The following is a 14,931-nucleotide window of genomic DNA, read 5'->3' on the forward strand; positions in this document are numbered from 1 at the left end:
TTTTTGTGACTTATTTTGCTTGATACTGAATGAACAGCCTTTTTTAAGACAAGTTTTTTACATTGTGAACCCATATTTTAGTTGAGTTTTACCTTTTTGAATGAATCATCACATACAAATCGTTATATACAAAACACTATACATGGTATTTTTAGGACAGTAAATATTTTTAATTTTTTTCTTTGCTTTTAAATTGACAAACAGAACTTTTCCACCAGCATATAAAGCTAATAAAGTAAGTCCAAAGTACTTACTAATTTTGTAATTTAATAAAGGATTTCCAGCCTAGGCTAATCCTAGTAATCATAATAGGAGGGTAGGTTTTTTTAAATATCTGACACATTTATAGTCTGGTAACGTGTGACTATTTTATCAAATGTAATAGCTTCTGTCACCCTAATTCTATGAATGCTCTCTGGATTTTTGTATGCTAAAATATTTTTTGATGAAATGACAAGTTTTAGTATAACATAAGGAAAAATAAAGGGGCAATTATGGACTCAGAAATTAATTCAGTATATGTGAAGAATGAAAGGGACAGGTTATGCTGAAAACTATTTTTGTTAGCACATTCAGCAGATTATATTTTCCTTAGTGTAAAAAGTACATTTTTGTGAATTGGATATATGTCAATAGCATTTATACAGGTTGTATATTAATGATAAGTGATTAGATATACATATACATAATGCATCATTTTTGTTGATTTGCAGACCATGAGGACTATGACCCACAAACTGTGAGGCTTGGAAGTAGGTATAGTCATGTTCAAGAAGTCCAAGAACGGCTTAACTTCCTTAGGTTGGTTTTAAACAATTGGTGCTAATCTTTTTAAGGTACTCATGGGAATGCAGTGTTAATATTCTTCATCACTGTCTTACAGTTGGCCATTCCACTCAGCAGCTGAATACTTTCCCACATAGGAACCATTTTCAAAAGTTAATGTCATGTTTTCTCTGTCTTGATTTAAATGCTTTTTAATTACTGGCTAACTTATTTATTTAAGAAAATACATCTTCGAATGGAGTTTATGTTAGAAATAAAATTTTATTCTTTATACGTTTTCAAACAAAATGTATAAAGAATAAAAACAATCAATCAGCTAGGGAACAGTTTTCATTAAATGCTATCATGGGGAGAATGGAACAGGTGGTTGTGTGTTTTGGTTTTTTGTTTAGTCTAACAATGCCTGATAAAGGCAACCTAAGGTAGTGTAGTGAGTAACATTAGTTCACATGGGTAAAAGGAAAAATTGCCTGTCTTCTAAGAAAAAGATAAAAATAGTCTTAAGCTGAATTTTAGCTTTTAATGACATGTGTGTTTCTATGGATATATAATAGCTTAAATTATGAGGTATTTCTTAGAAATGTTGATATCGAATCAAAGGGAACAAAGCACATATGAATCATATGCTAAGATAAATGCCAAGACTGTCAGCTTTTCGTAAAATCTATTGCATTTATTATTTTCATATATATTCTTGGAGATTTTCTTTTTAGTTTATGTTGGATACTATTTCTGTAATGATTTATGGAGAAACATTTACATTGACATATAGTTTATTTTCTAATTCATTACATAGCTACGTTTAAGAATTTTATAATCTCTATTGATCTGATTATATTAGATCAACTTCAAATAAACATCATAAAATTTGATGACTAGAATTTTTCTCAAGTTGAAATGATGTAGTGTTCTTTAATTTTTTAACTGCCTCGATGTTTTTAATTTGAAGAAGCCCTTATTTTATAACAACATTCAGTTACCTGAAGTCACTAAATTTTACACCTCATTTTCTAGTGAAATCATGTATAAGCAGGGAGCTCAATCACATTCTGGTTTCAGAGGTTGAACTTCTTGAGAGAAAGGAAAAAACTTTAATATATAAGTGGAGTCGTCTAACAGAATTTCTCGAAATTTTATAGTTGCCCAGTGAATATATGCTTGTTAAATTAGTTAATACATGGTATTTATTTACTACCAGCTTTTGAAGGAATACCTTTTCACCTATAATTAAAATGTAACTGTAATAGATGTATTATTTCAGGCATATCAAAGTAAATTGTGTGAGGATAAAATTATAAATATCTAATTACTTATTTCTTAAAATTTTCCAAGATTTTTACTGAAGGATGGCCAGTTGTGGCTCTGTGCTCCTCAAGCAAAACAAATATGGAAATGCTTAGCAGAGAATGCAGTTTACCTCTGTGATCGTGAAGCCTGTTTTAAATGGTATTCCAAGTTAATGGGGGATGAACCAGACTTAGATCCTGACATTAATAAGGACTTCTTTGAAAGTAATGTGCTTCAACTTGATCCTTCCCTGTTAACTGAAAATGGAATGAAATGTTTTGAACGATTCTTCAAAGCTGTTAATTGCCGAGAAGGGAAACTAGTAGCAAAAAGAAGATCCTATATGATGGACGATTTGGAACTGATAGGATTAGACTACCTTTGGAAGGTGAGTGAGAAGTAGAAACTCTTGTTTACAAACATTGTATGTGGGGTGGGTTAAAAACAAAACAAAACAAAACAAATCCAAAAACCATTAAGGAGTCATAAATTTGCCTGTATGTGTTGATCCTGCCCTGATGCTTATCCTGGGAAACTAGGGGGAATGATTGCTCATCTCTAGCTTCTTGTTATATAACTGCTATTTGCCAGTAGCTCTGGTTTTTTGTTTGTTTGCTTTTTTCACCTTCTGCCACCAGTGTTCCAGTTGTACTTTAAAAATTCTAAGTGCACTAACCATTGTCTGCCTGTACGTTATTGTCTTCCGTGCTTACGTTAGATCTAGCGGTTTATTGTAAATTTAAAGCCAAAATGAGTAATAGAAGAGGAGTGAATTTTATATCTTTATTGACACTTTAGTTTCTGATATATTTAAGTACTTGGAGAGTAAAATGCTATATTCTTTTCAGGGCTAATGTTTCTATTTTGATAAAGTAAATTCTTATTTTTAGAAATCGAATCTATTATATATTGTTTCAGCTTATGTTGTATTTTAGATGTGGACGTTGTTTTTTGTTTTTTTGTTTGTTTGTTTTGCATGCCACATTTTAGGTAGACTAAAATGTTTGACATGGTCTTTTATTAAAACTAGTGTTTTCAAGCATTTTTAAACAGCAGTAACTCCTTTAAGTAAAAAAGTGTACAATGCTAGTTCATGTAAGAAATGAAAGTCTCCTTTTCTCTGCTCAATCTCTCCTTAATCCTTTTATTTTCCCTCCCCAAACCTCTTCCAGTGTCAGCCCTGAAAGACCTTTAAAGCTCTAGGATTCTAAACATATTTTGAAAATCACTGATTTACTTAGGTAATTTGATAGAGATGTGCAGAAATTGTGCCAAATTAAAATATATCTTGAATATTACTTACATTATGATTTTGGGGTCTAGGTGGTGATTCAAAGTAATGATGACATTGCCAACAGAGCTATAGATCTCCTTAAAGAGATATACACAAACCTGGGCCCCAGGTTGCAGGTTAATCAGGTAAGGATCAAACTACATGAAAACTTCTATAATAATTACATTGAAAGTAATCTTCAGGAGAATCTTTTAAAACTTATGATTAATTGAAGAACTAGAAATTTAACTCTTGTCAGATAATATTTAAGTATTTAATCCACATTTGTTCCTTACAAAATGATAACTCAGTGAATATTGCCTTAATAGTTACCCTTAGAAGGTTAGGATTACTTTGAATATGATTACTTTTTTTATGTTGGGAAAACCAAGAATTTGACTTACTATGACACTCAGTCCAGAAGGTTGTTTTTAAAAATAAATTATTTACGCTTGCTTATTTTCTTAATATCAGGTCTTATGTTTTATTACTGGTTAAATATAATATGATTAAGAGTTACCTTTAAGTTGTAGTTTTACTGTCTGTAATTGGATTAATATCATAGTTAATTTTTAGATTTCAAAACAAATTGAGCTATATTTATTTGGCTTGTTATAGGCGGTTATTCATGAAGACTTCATTCAGTCTTGCTTTGATCGTTTAAAAGTCTCATATGATACATTATATGTTTTGGATGGTGACAATGACAGTGTTAATTGTGCAAGACAGGAAGCCATTCGAATGGTTCGAGTATTAACTGTTTTAAGGGAGTACATAAATGAATGTGACAGTGATTACCATGAAGAAAGAACGATTCTACCTATGTCAAGGTTGGTAAGAAATTGCCTTAAAAGTATCCAATTGCAATTTTTAATTTTTTTAGCCTGTTAATTAGGAAAGTAATAATATTACTTTCCTAAGGTAAAAGTTAAAAGGACAGTAAAGAAATCTTTACTTCTGCATTCAGCATACTGTCTTTTAAAAAAATACTTATTACAAATGATTGTTTTAACAGAAAGTTTTGAAATGTATTTTGGAGAGGCATTCTCACTAAGTTTCTCTTTTTTCTTTTATTGTTACAAGCAGTTATCACCCATTAAGTATAGCACTGGTATTCTGTAGTTGACATGTTTTTATTTTGATATTATTCTTTCACATTGTTAAAAATAAAATTCTTAAAAGCTGCTTAGGCAGCAGACATGGAAGAATATTTTTAAATAGTCCTTGCTTAAAATTCCTTTAAATTCAGAAAGTATTATAAGGTAAATAATTTGCTAAATTGTACTTTAGAATAATCATAATTATGTGATTCTGTATTGTGTGGTATAAATCATAATCATAAATTAAGTAAATAATTATTTTGTAATTGTTAAATGACATTTCTAGTTTGGGGAATGTTTATAGAATACCACAGGTATATAAAATAAATTGCACGTTAAAATGATTTTTATTTTTACATCTTACATGTGAGAGGAGAATATACCAAGAGAAATATTTTTGAATTTTGTTTTTAAGAATTTTTACAAATTTTTACTTTCAAGCTAGAGCTCATTTCTTCCACATTTAAAAACAACTTTAGTGAATTGAGATTTTTGTAGCTTAAAATTAACACATATTACTCATCTCTTATAAATTATCATAAATGCAAGTCTTTTGTTCTACAGTCTTGGAGACAAAGATGAACAGCTACGGAATTTAATTATGTGTGTTTCCAAGATTAATTATGGTGTTTATAGTTTAGAAAATAATTTGCAATAGCCTAAAATCAAAATAAGTTGAATTCTTAATTAAAAAAAAAAAATTAAATTCTCTGCTATATGTTCTTGATAATTGCTAAATTTCATTGTGTATTTTTTTCTTGTTTTTAATTTTTTTTCAGAGCATTTCGTGGTAAACACCTCTCTCTTATAGTTCGATTTCCAAACCATGGTAGACAGGTTGATGACTTGGACATATGGTCTCATACAAATGATACAGTTGGCTCCGTACGACGATGTATTATCAGTCGTATAAAAGCAAATGTGGCCCACACAAAAATTGAACTGTTTGTGGGTGGTGAGCTTATAGACTCTGAAGATGATAGAAAGCTAATTGGACAATTAAACTTAAAAGATAAATCAGTAAGTACATGTAATTTTCAAATAGCCCCCCAAATATTAAAGATGGAGGTTATTTTTTATTTATTCAGTGCTTATTGAGCATCTATTTTGTTCAGTCTTCTGTGTTAGATGTTTGGGTTATAGCCCTGAATAAGACAGATACCGTGACACTAGTACAGTGTAGGAAATAAACTACCCAGTGGTTATATTAAATTGTACTTTTAAAGATTATTTCTAAAGTTAAAACACAAAACATTTTTTAGCCTTTTGCTATGTCTGGTTGCTGTTCTAGTTGGAAATATTTTCCCTTGTCTTTGCTACTAATAAATACTTTCACCTGCAGGTAATTACGGCCAAACTTACACAAGTAAGTTCCAATATGCCTTCAAGCCCTGATAGTTCTTCTGATTCCTCAGCTGGGTCTCCTGGAAACCATTGTAATCACTATAGTCATGGTCCCAATCCAGAAGTGGAATGTTGTTTGCCTGGAGTGGTAAGTAGCTGCTACACAGAAGACATTACACTCTTCTTTGGGAATACCAAAAAATGTGTAAAGTGTTTTTTGTTGTTGTTGTTGCTTTTTTTTTGTTTGTTTGTTTTGTTTTTGTTTTTTTGAGGAATTTACTCATTTCATGACTGGGGAAAATGTCAAATAAATATATAGTTAACTATTAATTTTTGGATGTATTCACATTTGTTGGGATTTAAAATAAAAATTTCCGTAGGTTTAATATTGTGTTTGCATAGAATTAATCTATTAACAAATTATAGTATTATTAAATATACACCTCTAGAAAAATACTATTACATATTATCAGCCTTTCCTTTGAAACTAGAAATATGTAATCTGCTATCTTTCTCATATATTTCTCATGTCTAATTAAAGAAAAGATAGGGTTAGCAGACCATTTCAGGTCATGAAAATGGCATCTGCAAATGTTCTAATTGACAAGTAGAAAAGTTATTTAGGAAGAGTGAGTAGGTTAATTTGAATAAAAAGTGTTTTTGTCATAATTCATAGATAAATGTTTTTGTATTCTGTATTTCAGATAATGTCACTGCATCCTAGATACATCTCTTTCCTTTGGCAAGTTGCAGACTTGGGTAGCAATCTGAATATGCCACCTCTTAGAGATGGAGCAAGAGTACTTATGAAACTTATGCCACCAGGTAAGAATATTGCATGCCTTTTTTAAAATATCACCTGACATATTTTTTTTATGCCATATTTACATATTATATACAGACTTAGTTTACTTAAGTGAAAATTTATTCTTATATACTCACATCCTTTTCTGATCATCTCACAACTTTTGATTAAATCTATTACGTTTTTAGGAGTACATAAATCTTATGGAAATACAGTACTTAATAACATGTTAACGTTTTTTAAAGGTGATAGGAATATGTTATAGTATCATACATTACCCATACATGTATATACTAGATTTTTAAATTTCCCCCTTTCATTTGCTTAGTTTTCTAAGGAATTAATAAATTTTCCACATTTCCAGTAATTTCTTAAAACAGTTTTCCACATGGTCATGTGGGTGACATTTTCTCAGATATTTTCTTCTGCACCTGTCTGGTGTTCTCTTTAATACAATTATTGTTCTTGAGCTTCTTTACACAAGTTTCATATGGTGGAATGTCTTGTACTGCATTGTCTTGGGAATTCTTAAGTCAGCCCTCATTTTGCTGAAGCATGTTCTAAAATGGATATAAGAAGCAGGCTTTTTTTTTTCCCCCTTTGAGACTACAGATCTGAACACAATGAAACACTCACTTGCAGTAGTGCATCGTCTGTTTTGTTTTTGTTTTTTATTTGCAGTAGTTTTAGTATAAAATTGAAAGTTGAAAATTTTTTCCATTATAATTCCCATGGCATTATTGGCTGGTGGGAATATTGAAGTCATTTGTATGTTTACTTTCTTTCTTTCTGGGAGCTTTTCTTTTTTTAACCCTCGAGTTCTTAAATCTTAGATACATTTGGGCAGATGTTTTCTTTGTTTGTGTTTTCTTTGGTACGGGATACTCAGTGTACCCTGTCAGTCACATATTAGTTAATTGCTTCATGAATAAAAGATTTGTTTTTTTCTTTCATCACAGTTTTCTCTTTGTCCTTTTGGAAATGTGTTATGATTTAGAATGTGCAGATGGATTTTCGTTCTCCTTCTTGCCATTTTGCCTTTTTCTCTTTTCATCTTTTTAGACAGTTTTATAGGTATAATTCTTTCACTGCCTTTTTTACCTTTGTTATTTTACATTTTTATGATCTTTTTTGTTCTATGCATGTAGTTGTTTTTACTTTATAAATTTTACAATGTTTCTGCTATATTTGTTTTGTTCCCCTAAACCTCATGTTCTGCAAAACTATATTTGTGTTATTGTTTCTGAAATACTCAAAAAATTACAGAAAAGTAGAAAGTACAGTACAAAGAACATTTCTTCCTTCAACCAAATGAGAATAATTTGTTTGATGTCCTCTCATCTCCCGAAATGATAATGTGTGTTTTCTGCAAAATTGTATGTCCTCTTTGGAGAAGTATCTGTTCAGACATTCTCCCATATAACAATTTAAATATCTAAACCAGAAAAATTAATATCGACATATTTCTGTTACCTAATTGACTTCAGTCAAGTTTCATCTCTATTCTTTTATTATTATTACTTTGAATTTTTTTCAATTAGTTTCAGGTATACAGTACATTGGTTAGACATCTACATAGCTCATAAAACGATCCCCCCAATTGCTCCCTCCCTCCCTTGGCCCTCCACCTGGCCAGCGTATTACTGCTGACTGCATTCCCTCTGCCGTGCTCCCCACCCCCGTGACCACCCATCAGCTCCTGATTCGTACTTCTTTAACCCTTCATCCCATTCTTCCAGCCCCCATATCTCTTCCCTCTGTCTGTCACCAAATTGTACACTATTTTTGTAAGTCAGTTTATGATTAGTTCTTTTCTGTTCCTTAGATTCCGCATATAAGGGAAATCATACGGTATTTATCTTTGTATGACTTATTTCACTCAACATAATAACCTTTAGGTCCATCCAGGTTGTAGGATTTTATTTTTTAAACGTCTGAGTAATGTATATATGAACCGTCATTTCTTTTTCCAGTCATCTGTTGATGGGCCTTTGGGTTCCTTCCACATCTTGGCCATTGTAAATTGTGCTGCCATGAATATTGGAGTGCATAGATCTTTTTGAATTATTGTTTTGCTGGTTTCCTTTGGATAAATACCCAGAAGTGCAATTGCTGGGCCAAAAGGTATATCCACTTTTAGTTTTTTGAGAAACCTCCATACTGTTTTCCATAGAGTCTGTACCAATTTACAGTCCCACCAACAATTTATGAGGGTTCCCTTTTCTCTGCATTCTCACCAACACTTGCTGTTTTTTGATTTATTGATGATAGCCATTCTGATAGGTGTGAGGTGATTTCTCATTGTGATTTTAATTTGCATTTCTCTGACGGTTAGCGACCTTGAGCATCTTTTCGCATGTCCGTTAGCCATCTGTATGTCCTCTTTGGAGAAGTATCTGTTCAGGTCTTCTGCCCATTTTTTAAATTGGATTTATTGTTGTTGTTTTTGTTTTGTTGCTGAGTTCTTTATATATTTTGGATATTAACCACTTATCAGATGTATCATAAGTGAATATCTTCTCTTATCGTCAGTGGTTTTGTTGGTTTCCTTTGCTGTGCAAAAACATTTTCGTTTGATGTAGTCCCATTTTTTGTTTGTTTGTTTGTTTTCTTTGCCCAAGAGGATATATCCAAAACAAAATTACTGTTAGCAGTATCAAAGAGTTTACTGCTTATGTTTCCTTCTAGAAGTTTTCTGGTTTCAGGTCTTACATTTAACTCTAATCCATTTTGAGTCTCTTCTTGTATTTGGTCTAAGAAGATAATCTAGCGTGGTTTTTTTGGTTTGTTTTTTATTTTTGCATATATCTGTCCAGTTTTCCTTACACCATTAATTGAAGAGACTGTCTTTTATACCACTGTATATTCTTACCTCCTTCGACATATATTAAGTGACTATATAGACGTGGATTTATTTCTGGGCCTCTATTCTGTTCCATTGAGCAATGTATCTTTTTTTATGCCAATACCATGCTGTTTTGATTACTGTAGCCTTGTAATATACTTTGATAACAGATATTTATACCTCCTACTTTTTTCTTCTTTCTCAAGATTGGTGTAGCTTTTCAGGTTTTATGGCTTCATATAAATTTTAGGATTATTTGATTTAGCTTCTGAAAAATGCCATTGATATTTTGATAGGGATTTTACTGAACCTATAGATTCTTTTGGGTAGTATGCACATTTTAATGATGTTGATTTCTTTGTGCCAGTGAACACGTTATATGCTTCCATTTGTATCTTCTTCAGTTTCTTTTTTCAATGGCTTATGATTTTCTGAAAACAGGTCTTCTGCTTTCTTGGTTAATGTGATTTCCAGGTATTTTATAGTTTTCAGTGCAGTTGTTACTGGGATTGTTTTCTTAATTTCCCTTTGAAAACTCATCATTGGTGCATAAAAATGCCACTGACTTCCGAATATTTATTTTGCAAACTGCTACATTCATTGATCAGTTCTAACAGTTTTTCTTGTGTTTTTTTTAGGGTTTTCCCTATCATGTAATTGGCAAATAATGAGAGTTTTACTTCTTTCCAATTCGGATGCCTTTTATTTCTTTCTTGTCTTGTTGCTGTGGCTAAAACTTCCAATACAGTGTTGAAGAAGACTGGTGAAAGTGGGCATCCTTGTCTTGTTCCTGATCTTAAGGAAAACGCTTTTAGTCTTTCCCCATTGAATATGATGTTAGCTGTAGGTTTGTCATGTATGACCTTTATTATGTTGAGGTATGTTCCCACTTTGCTGAGAATTTTTGTGATAAATGGGTGCTGGATTCTGTCAAATGCTTTTTCTGGATCAATTGACATGATCATATGGTTTTTATTTTGATTTGTTAATGTGGTGTATCACATTAATTGATTTGTGGATATTATACCAACCTGCACCCCAGGAATAAATCCAACTTGATCATGGTGTATGATATTTTTAATGTGTTCTTGAATTCGGTTTGCTAATATTTTGATAAGGATTTTTGCTTCAATGTTCATGAGAGATACCTGCCTGTAGTTTTCTTTTTTCTTTTTGTAATATCTTTGTCCGGTTTTGGAATCAAGGTAATGATGGCCTCATAAAAGGAGTTAGGGAGCCTTCCTTCTTGAATTTTTTGGAATAGTTTGAAAAGGATAGGTGATAATTCTTTGAATGTTTAATAAAAATTCACCTATGAAGCCATCTGGTCCAGGACTTTTGTTCTGGGGGCGGTTTTGGATTACTGATTCATTTTCATTGGTGGTAATCTGTTGGTTCAGATTTTCTATTTCTTCTTGACTCAGTCTTGGGAGATTGCATATTTCTAGGAATGTGTCCATTTTTTTCCAGATTGTACGATTTGCTGGTGTGTAATTGCTTGTAGTATTTTCTTATGATCCATTGTATTTCTGTGGAGTCTGTGGTTATTTCTTCTCTTTCATTTCTGATTTTATTTATTTGAGTCCTCTTTTTTTCTTTGATGAGTCTGGCTAAGGATCTGTCAATTTTGTTTATCCTTTCAAAGAACCAGCTCTTGGTTTCATTAACCTTTTGTATTGTTTTTCTAGACCCTATTTCATTTATTTTCTCTCTGATCTTTATTATTTTCTTCCTTTTATTCACTTTGGGCTTTGTTTGCTATTCTTTTTCTAGTTCTTTTCATTGTAAGGTTAGATTGTTTATTTAAGCTTTTTCTTGTTTCTTGAGGTAGGCCTTTATTGCTATGAATTTCTCTCCTAGGACCGCTTTCACGATGCCTCATAAATTTGGAGTCATTGTGTTTTCATTTTCATTTGTCTGTAGGTATCTTTTGATTGTCTTCCTTGATCTCATTAATAATCCATTCATTGTTTAGTAACATGTTTTTTAGCATCCATGTGTTTGTGTGTTTTCCAGTTTTTCTTGTAGTTGATACCTACTTTCATACCACTGTGATCGGAGAAGACAGTTGATATGATTTCAGTCTTCTTAAGTTTGTTGAGACTTGATTTGAATCCTAACATGTGGTCTGTCATTGCAAATGTTCCTTGTGCATTTGAGAAGAATATGTATTTTGCTGCTTTGGGGTAAAATGCTCTGACAATATCTATTAAGTCCATTGGTTCTAGTGTATTTTTTAGGTTTATTGTTTCCTTGTTGATTCTCTGCTTAGAAGATCTGTCCGTTGGTGTCAATGGGGTATTAAAGTCTCCTACTATGAGTATATTACCCTTTATTTATGTCAGTAATTGCTTTATGTCTGTAGGTTCTATGTTGGATGCATATATGTGTACTAGGGTTTACTAGGGTTATGTCCTTTTTTTAATTGATTCTTTCATGTAATGCCCTTTTTGGTCTCTTATGATAGCTTTTGTTTTAAAGTCCCTTCTATCTGATATAAATATTGCTACCCTGGCTTTATTTGGATTTCCATTTGCATGAAATTTTTTTTTCTATCCTTTTACTTTCAGTCTGTGAGTGTTGTTTGATCTGAATTGGGCCTCTATCAGACAGCATATGCATAAATCTTGTTTTCTTACACATTTGGTTACCCTGTGTTTTTTGATTGGAGCATTTAATTAGTTTACATTTAAAATGATTACTGATAAGTACATTGCTACCGCCATTTTATTTGTATTTAACATTTATTTTTTTATTTTTTTATTTATTTATTTTATTTTTTACAGAAGACCCTTTAAGATTTCTTGTAACGCTGGCTTCTTGGTGATGAAGTCCTTAAGCTTTTTCCTGTCTAGAAAGCTCTATATCTCACCTTCCATTTGAATCGAGAGCCTTGCTGGGTAGAGTATTCATGTTTGTAGATTCTTGATTTTCATAACTTCGAATATTTCATGACAGTCACTTCTGGCATGCAAAGGTTCCATCGAGAAGTCAGCAGACATTCTTATGGGGGTACCCTTTTAAGTAATTAGGTTCCTTTCTCTTGCTGCTTTTAAGATTCTCTCTTTTTCTTTGACCTTTGGCATTTTAATTATGATATGTTTTGGTGTACGTCTGTTTAAATTCCTCTTGTTTGGGACCCTCTGTGCTTCCTGAACTTGTATGTCTAATTCCTTTGCCAGGTTAGAATAGTTTTCTGTCATTATTTCTTCAAATAGATTCTCAATTCCTTGCTTGCCCTCTTCCTCTTCAGGTACTCCTGTGATCCAGATATTTTTACACTTCATGTTGTCCCAGAGGTCTCTTAAACTATCCTCATTTTTAAAATTCTTTTTTCTTTTTGTTGTTCTGATTGATTGGATCTATTCTTCTACTTTGTCTTTCAATTTGCTGATTCAGTCTCCTACTTCAGCGAATCTACTGTTGAATCCTCCTAGTGTATTCTTGATATCAGTTACTGTAGTCTTCATTGCTGTCTGGTTCATTTTTATGGTTTCTGTGTTCTTGTTTATGTTGTTGGGATTCTCATTGTGTTCATCATTTCTCCATATAAGTTCACTGAGCATCCTTATAACCATCATTTTGATCTCTGTCTCTGGTGGGTTGCTTGCCTCCATTTCATTTAGCTTATTTTCTGGAGTTGTCTCCTGTCATTCCATTTGTGGCATGGTCCTTTTTTTCCCCTCATTTTGTTAGCCTCTCTGTGTTCGTTTCGATGTGTCAGGAATATGTGTTTTGTCTCTCAGCCTTGGCCAGATGGCCTAATGTGAAAGGTGTCCTGTGTGGCCCAGTGGCGCACTCTCCCCGATCCCTTATGCTGGGAGCTCTGGATGTGACCTGTGTGTGGGTTGTGTGTGATCTTCTGTTGTCGCCAAGACTTTATTGCTGTTAGTAGATCAGTGGGTGGGATTAACGCTCAGGCTGCCTAATCGTGGCAACTGGCTGCACCGACAGGGTAAGAGCTGCCGTGTGTGGCCGACCCCACTGAGTGGGAGGTGCCCCAGCAGGCTCCTGTACTTGCTGCACCCACCCTTTGTGTGTATCACTGCTGGACCCCGTCAGGAGTTGCTCCGTTGTGGTCTGGTGCCAGCCTCCAGATGCGCTGGTTTTGTGGCCCCTTGGGATGGGTTCCCACATAGGCCAAGGTCAGCCGCTGCTTTTGATTGCTCAGGACTACCCGGTGAGAAATACAAAGTGATCCGCTGATGGTTGTTGCTCATGCTGAATCCATAGGTAAGTGAAAGAGACAACACTGTAGGCAGCTCTCAGTTATCCCCTGTCCCTGACCTATAGCAGTTTAGCAGTGCTCCTCAAGGCCTGACACTGCATATCAGTTGCCTGTAAGTCTTTGAAACTGGATGAGCCTCTGGGTGATATGTATGTTGAGTGGTGCAGGTACCCTGGGAATCTCCTGGGTCTAGTGAATAAATTCCCGCCTGCCACTGCAGTGTCAGTGTATGTGCCAATACTATCTCAGAGGCTTGCTGTACAAGTTTCCACTCATAGCAAGGTCAGCCGCTGCCCACCGTGGGCCTGAATGCACCATCCCAGGGCAGGGGCATCTGCCTATCACTGTGCAGCAGGCACTTGGTGTACTGGATGGGGCAGGAGCTCAGGGAGTCCAGGGCCATTTGGCCAGTCCAGACTCATGCAGTCCCCTCGAGAGACTGCAGCTCGTACAGGAGGCAGTGGTCTATCCACAATTGTTTTTTTCTAAATGAGCTCACTGTGTTACCCAAGGTCTGTTGCCTGTGCTCAAGAGCCAAGCAGTGCACAAGAAGCTGCTTATCAATGGGTTGTAGGCACTTTGTGCCTTGGGTGATGCAGGATCTCAGGGAGACAAGGTCTGTTTAGTCAGTACAGCCTCAGTGTTGCCTAGACTTGTCCTTGGTTTTCCCACTGTAGACATGATCAAAGTGGGCCCACCTGCCATCTGGGGTGGTCCCACAGATCTCTGCACTCCCCCAGACACAATGTTGCAACTCTTGCAGGGAGCAGATTTCCTCCTGCCATTGATTTCTGTGCAGTGCCTACCTTGTACCACCCAAAGTTGGTTGACTGTGTGGATTGGGATTCGTGGGAGGGGAGAGGCAGGGCTATGGCAGTTCACTGTCAGTGGGCTGCCTGGCGCAATTTGTGGGTAGGATGGAGCTGGGTTTCAGGTCAGTACAGCCTCAGTCTGGCTGCAACGTTGGTAACTGTTTATGAATTCCTGTGTAAGTTCCAGATCACAGCAAGACCAGCTTCTGTCTGGGACTGGCCCACAGAACCCCAAAATCTGCCTAAGTTTGTGTTGGCAGCAGTAATCTGCTCGATCCTATCTCTGAAATGTAGCTCAGAGCCTGGCTGCCCTCTGTGAATGCTTGGTCCTTTATAGGAACAAGGCTTTACAACCATCCAGCAGCAAATGCCCCGGGCAATCTGCAGGTTGGGCGGGGTGGGCTTCTAATGGCTCTGTGGGAGGCGTCTGCACAGTCAAACTGTCATGGCG

At 34.6% G+C, this 14,931-nt stretch overlaps 1 protein-coding gene across 4 annotated transcripts in view; it reads left to right on the forward strand.

Moving 5' to 3' along the window:
• The window catches only part of LOC107502038 (probable ubiquitin carboxyl-terminal hydrolase FAF-X), a 144,316-nt gene that overhangs the window by 62,818 nt on the left and 66,567 nt on the right, over positions 1-14,931 (forward strand). For all 4 annotated transcript variants that reach the window (XM_036235673.1, XM_036235675.1, XM_036235674.1 and 1 more), the window contains exons 15-21: positions 714-801; positions 2,119-2,461; positions 3,397-3,492; positions 3,965-4,176; positions 5,226-5,466; positions 5,789-5,938; positions 6,495-6,615. In XM_036235673.1, the coding sequence (XP_036091566.1) occupies positions 714-801; positions 2,119-2,461; positions 3,397-3,492; positions 3,965-4,176; positions 5,226-5,466; positions 5,789-5,938; positions 6,495-6,615 (1,251 nt within the window). The remainder of the gene's footprint in view (positions 1-713; positions 802-2,118; positions 2,462-3,396; positions 3,493-3,964; positions 4,177-5,225; positions 5,467-5,788; positions 5,939-6,494; positions 6,616-14,931) is intronic.

This window comes from Rousettus aegyptiacus, unplaced genomic scaffold (assembly GCF_014176215.1).
Source record: "Rousettus aegyptiacus isolate mRouAeg1 unplaced genomic scaffold, mRouAeg1.p scaffold_m13_p_19, whole genome shotgun sequence".
Taxonomy (NCBI): Eukaryota; Metazoa; Chordata; class Mammalia; order Chiroptera; family Pteropodidae; genus Rousettus; species Rousettus aegyptiacus.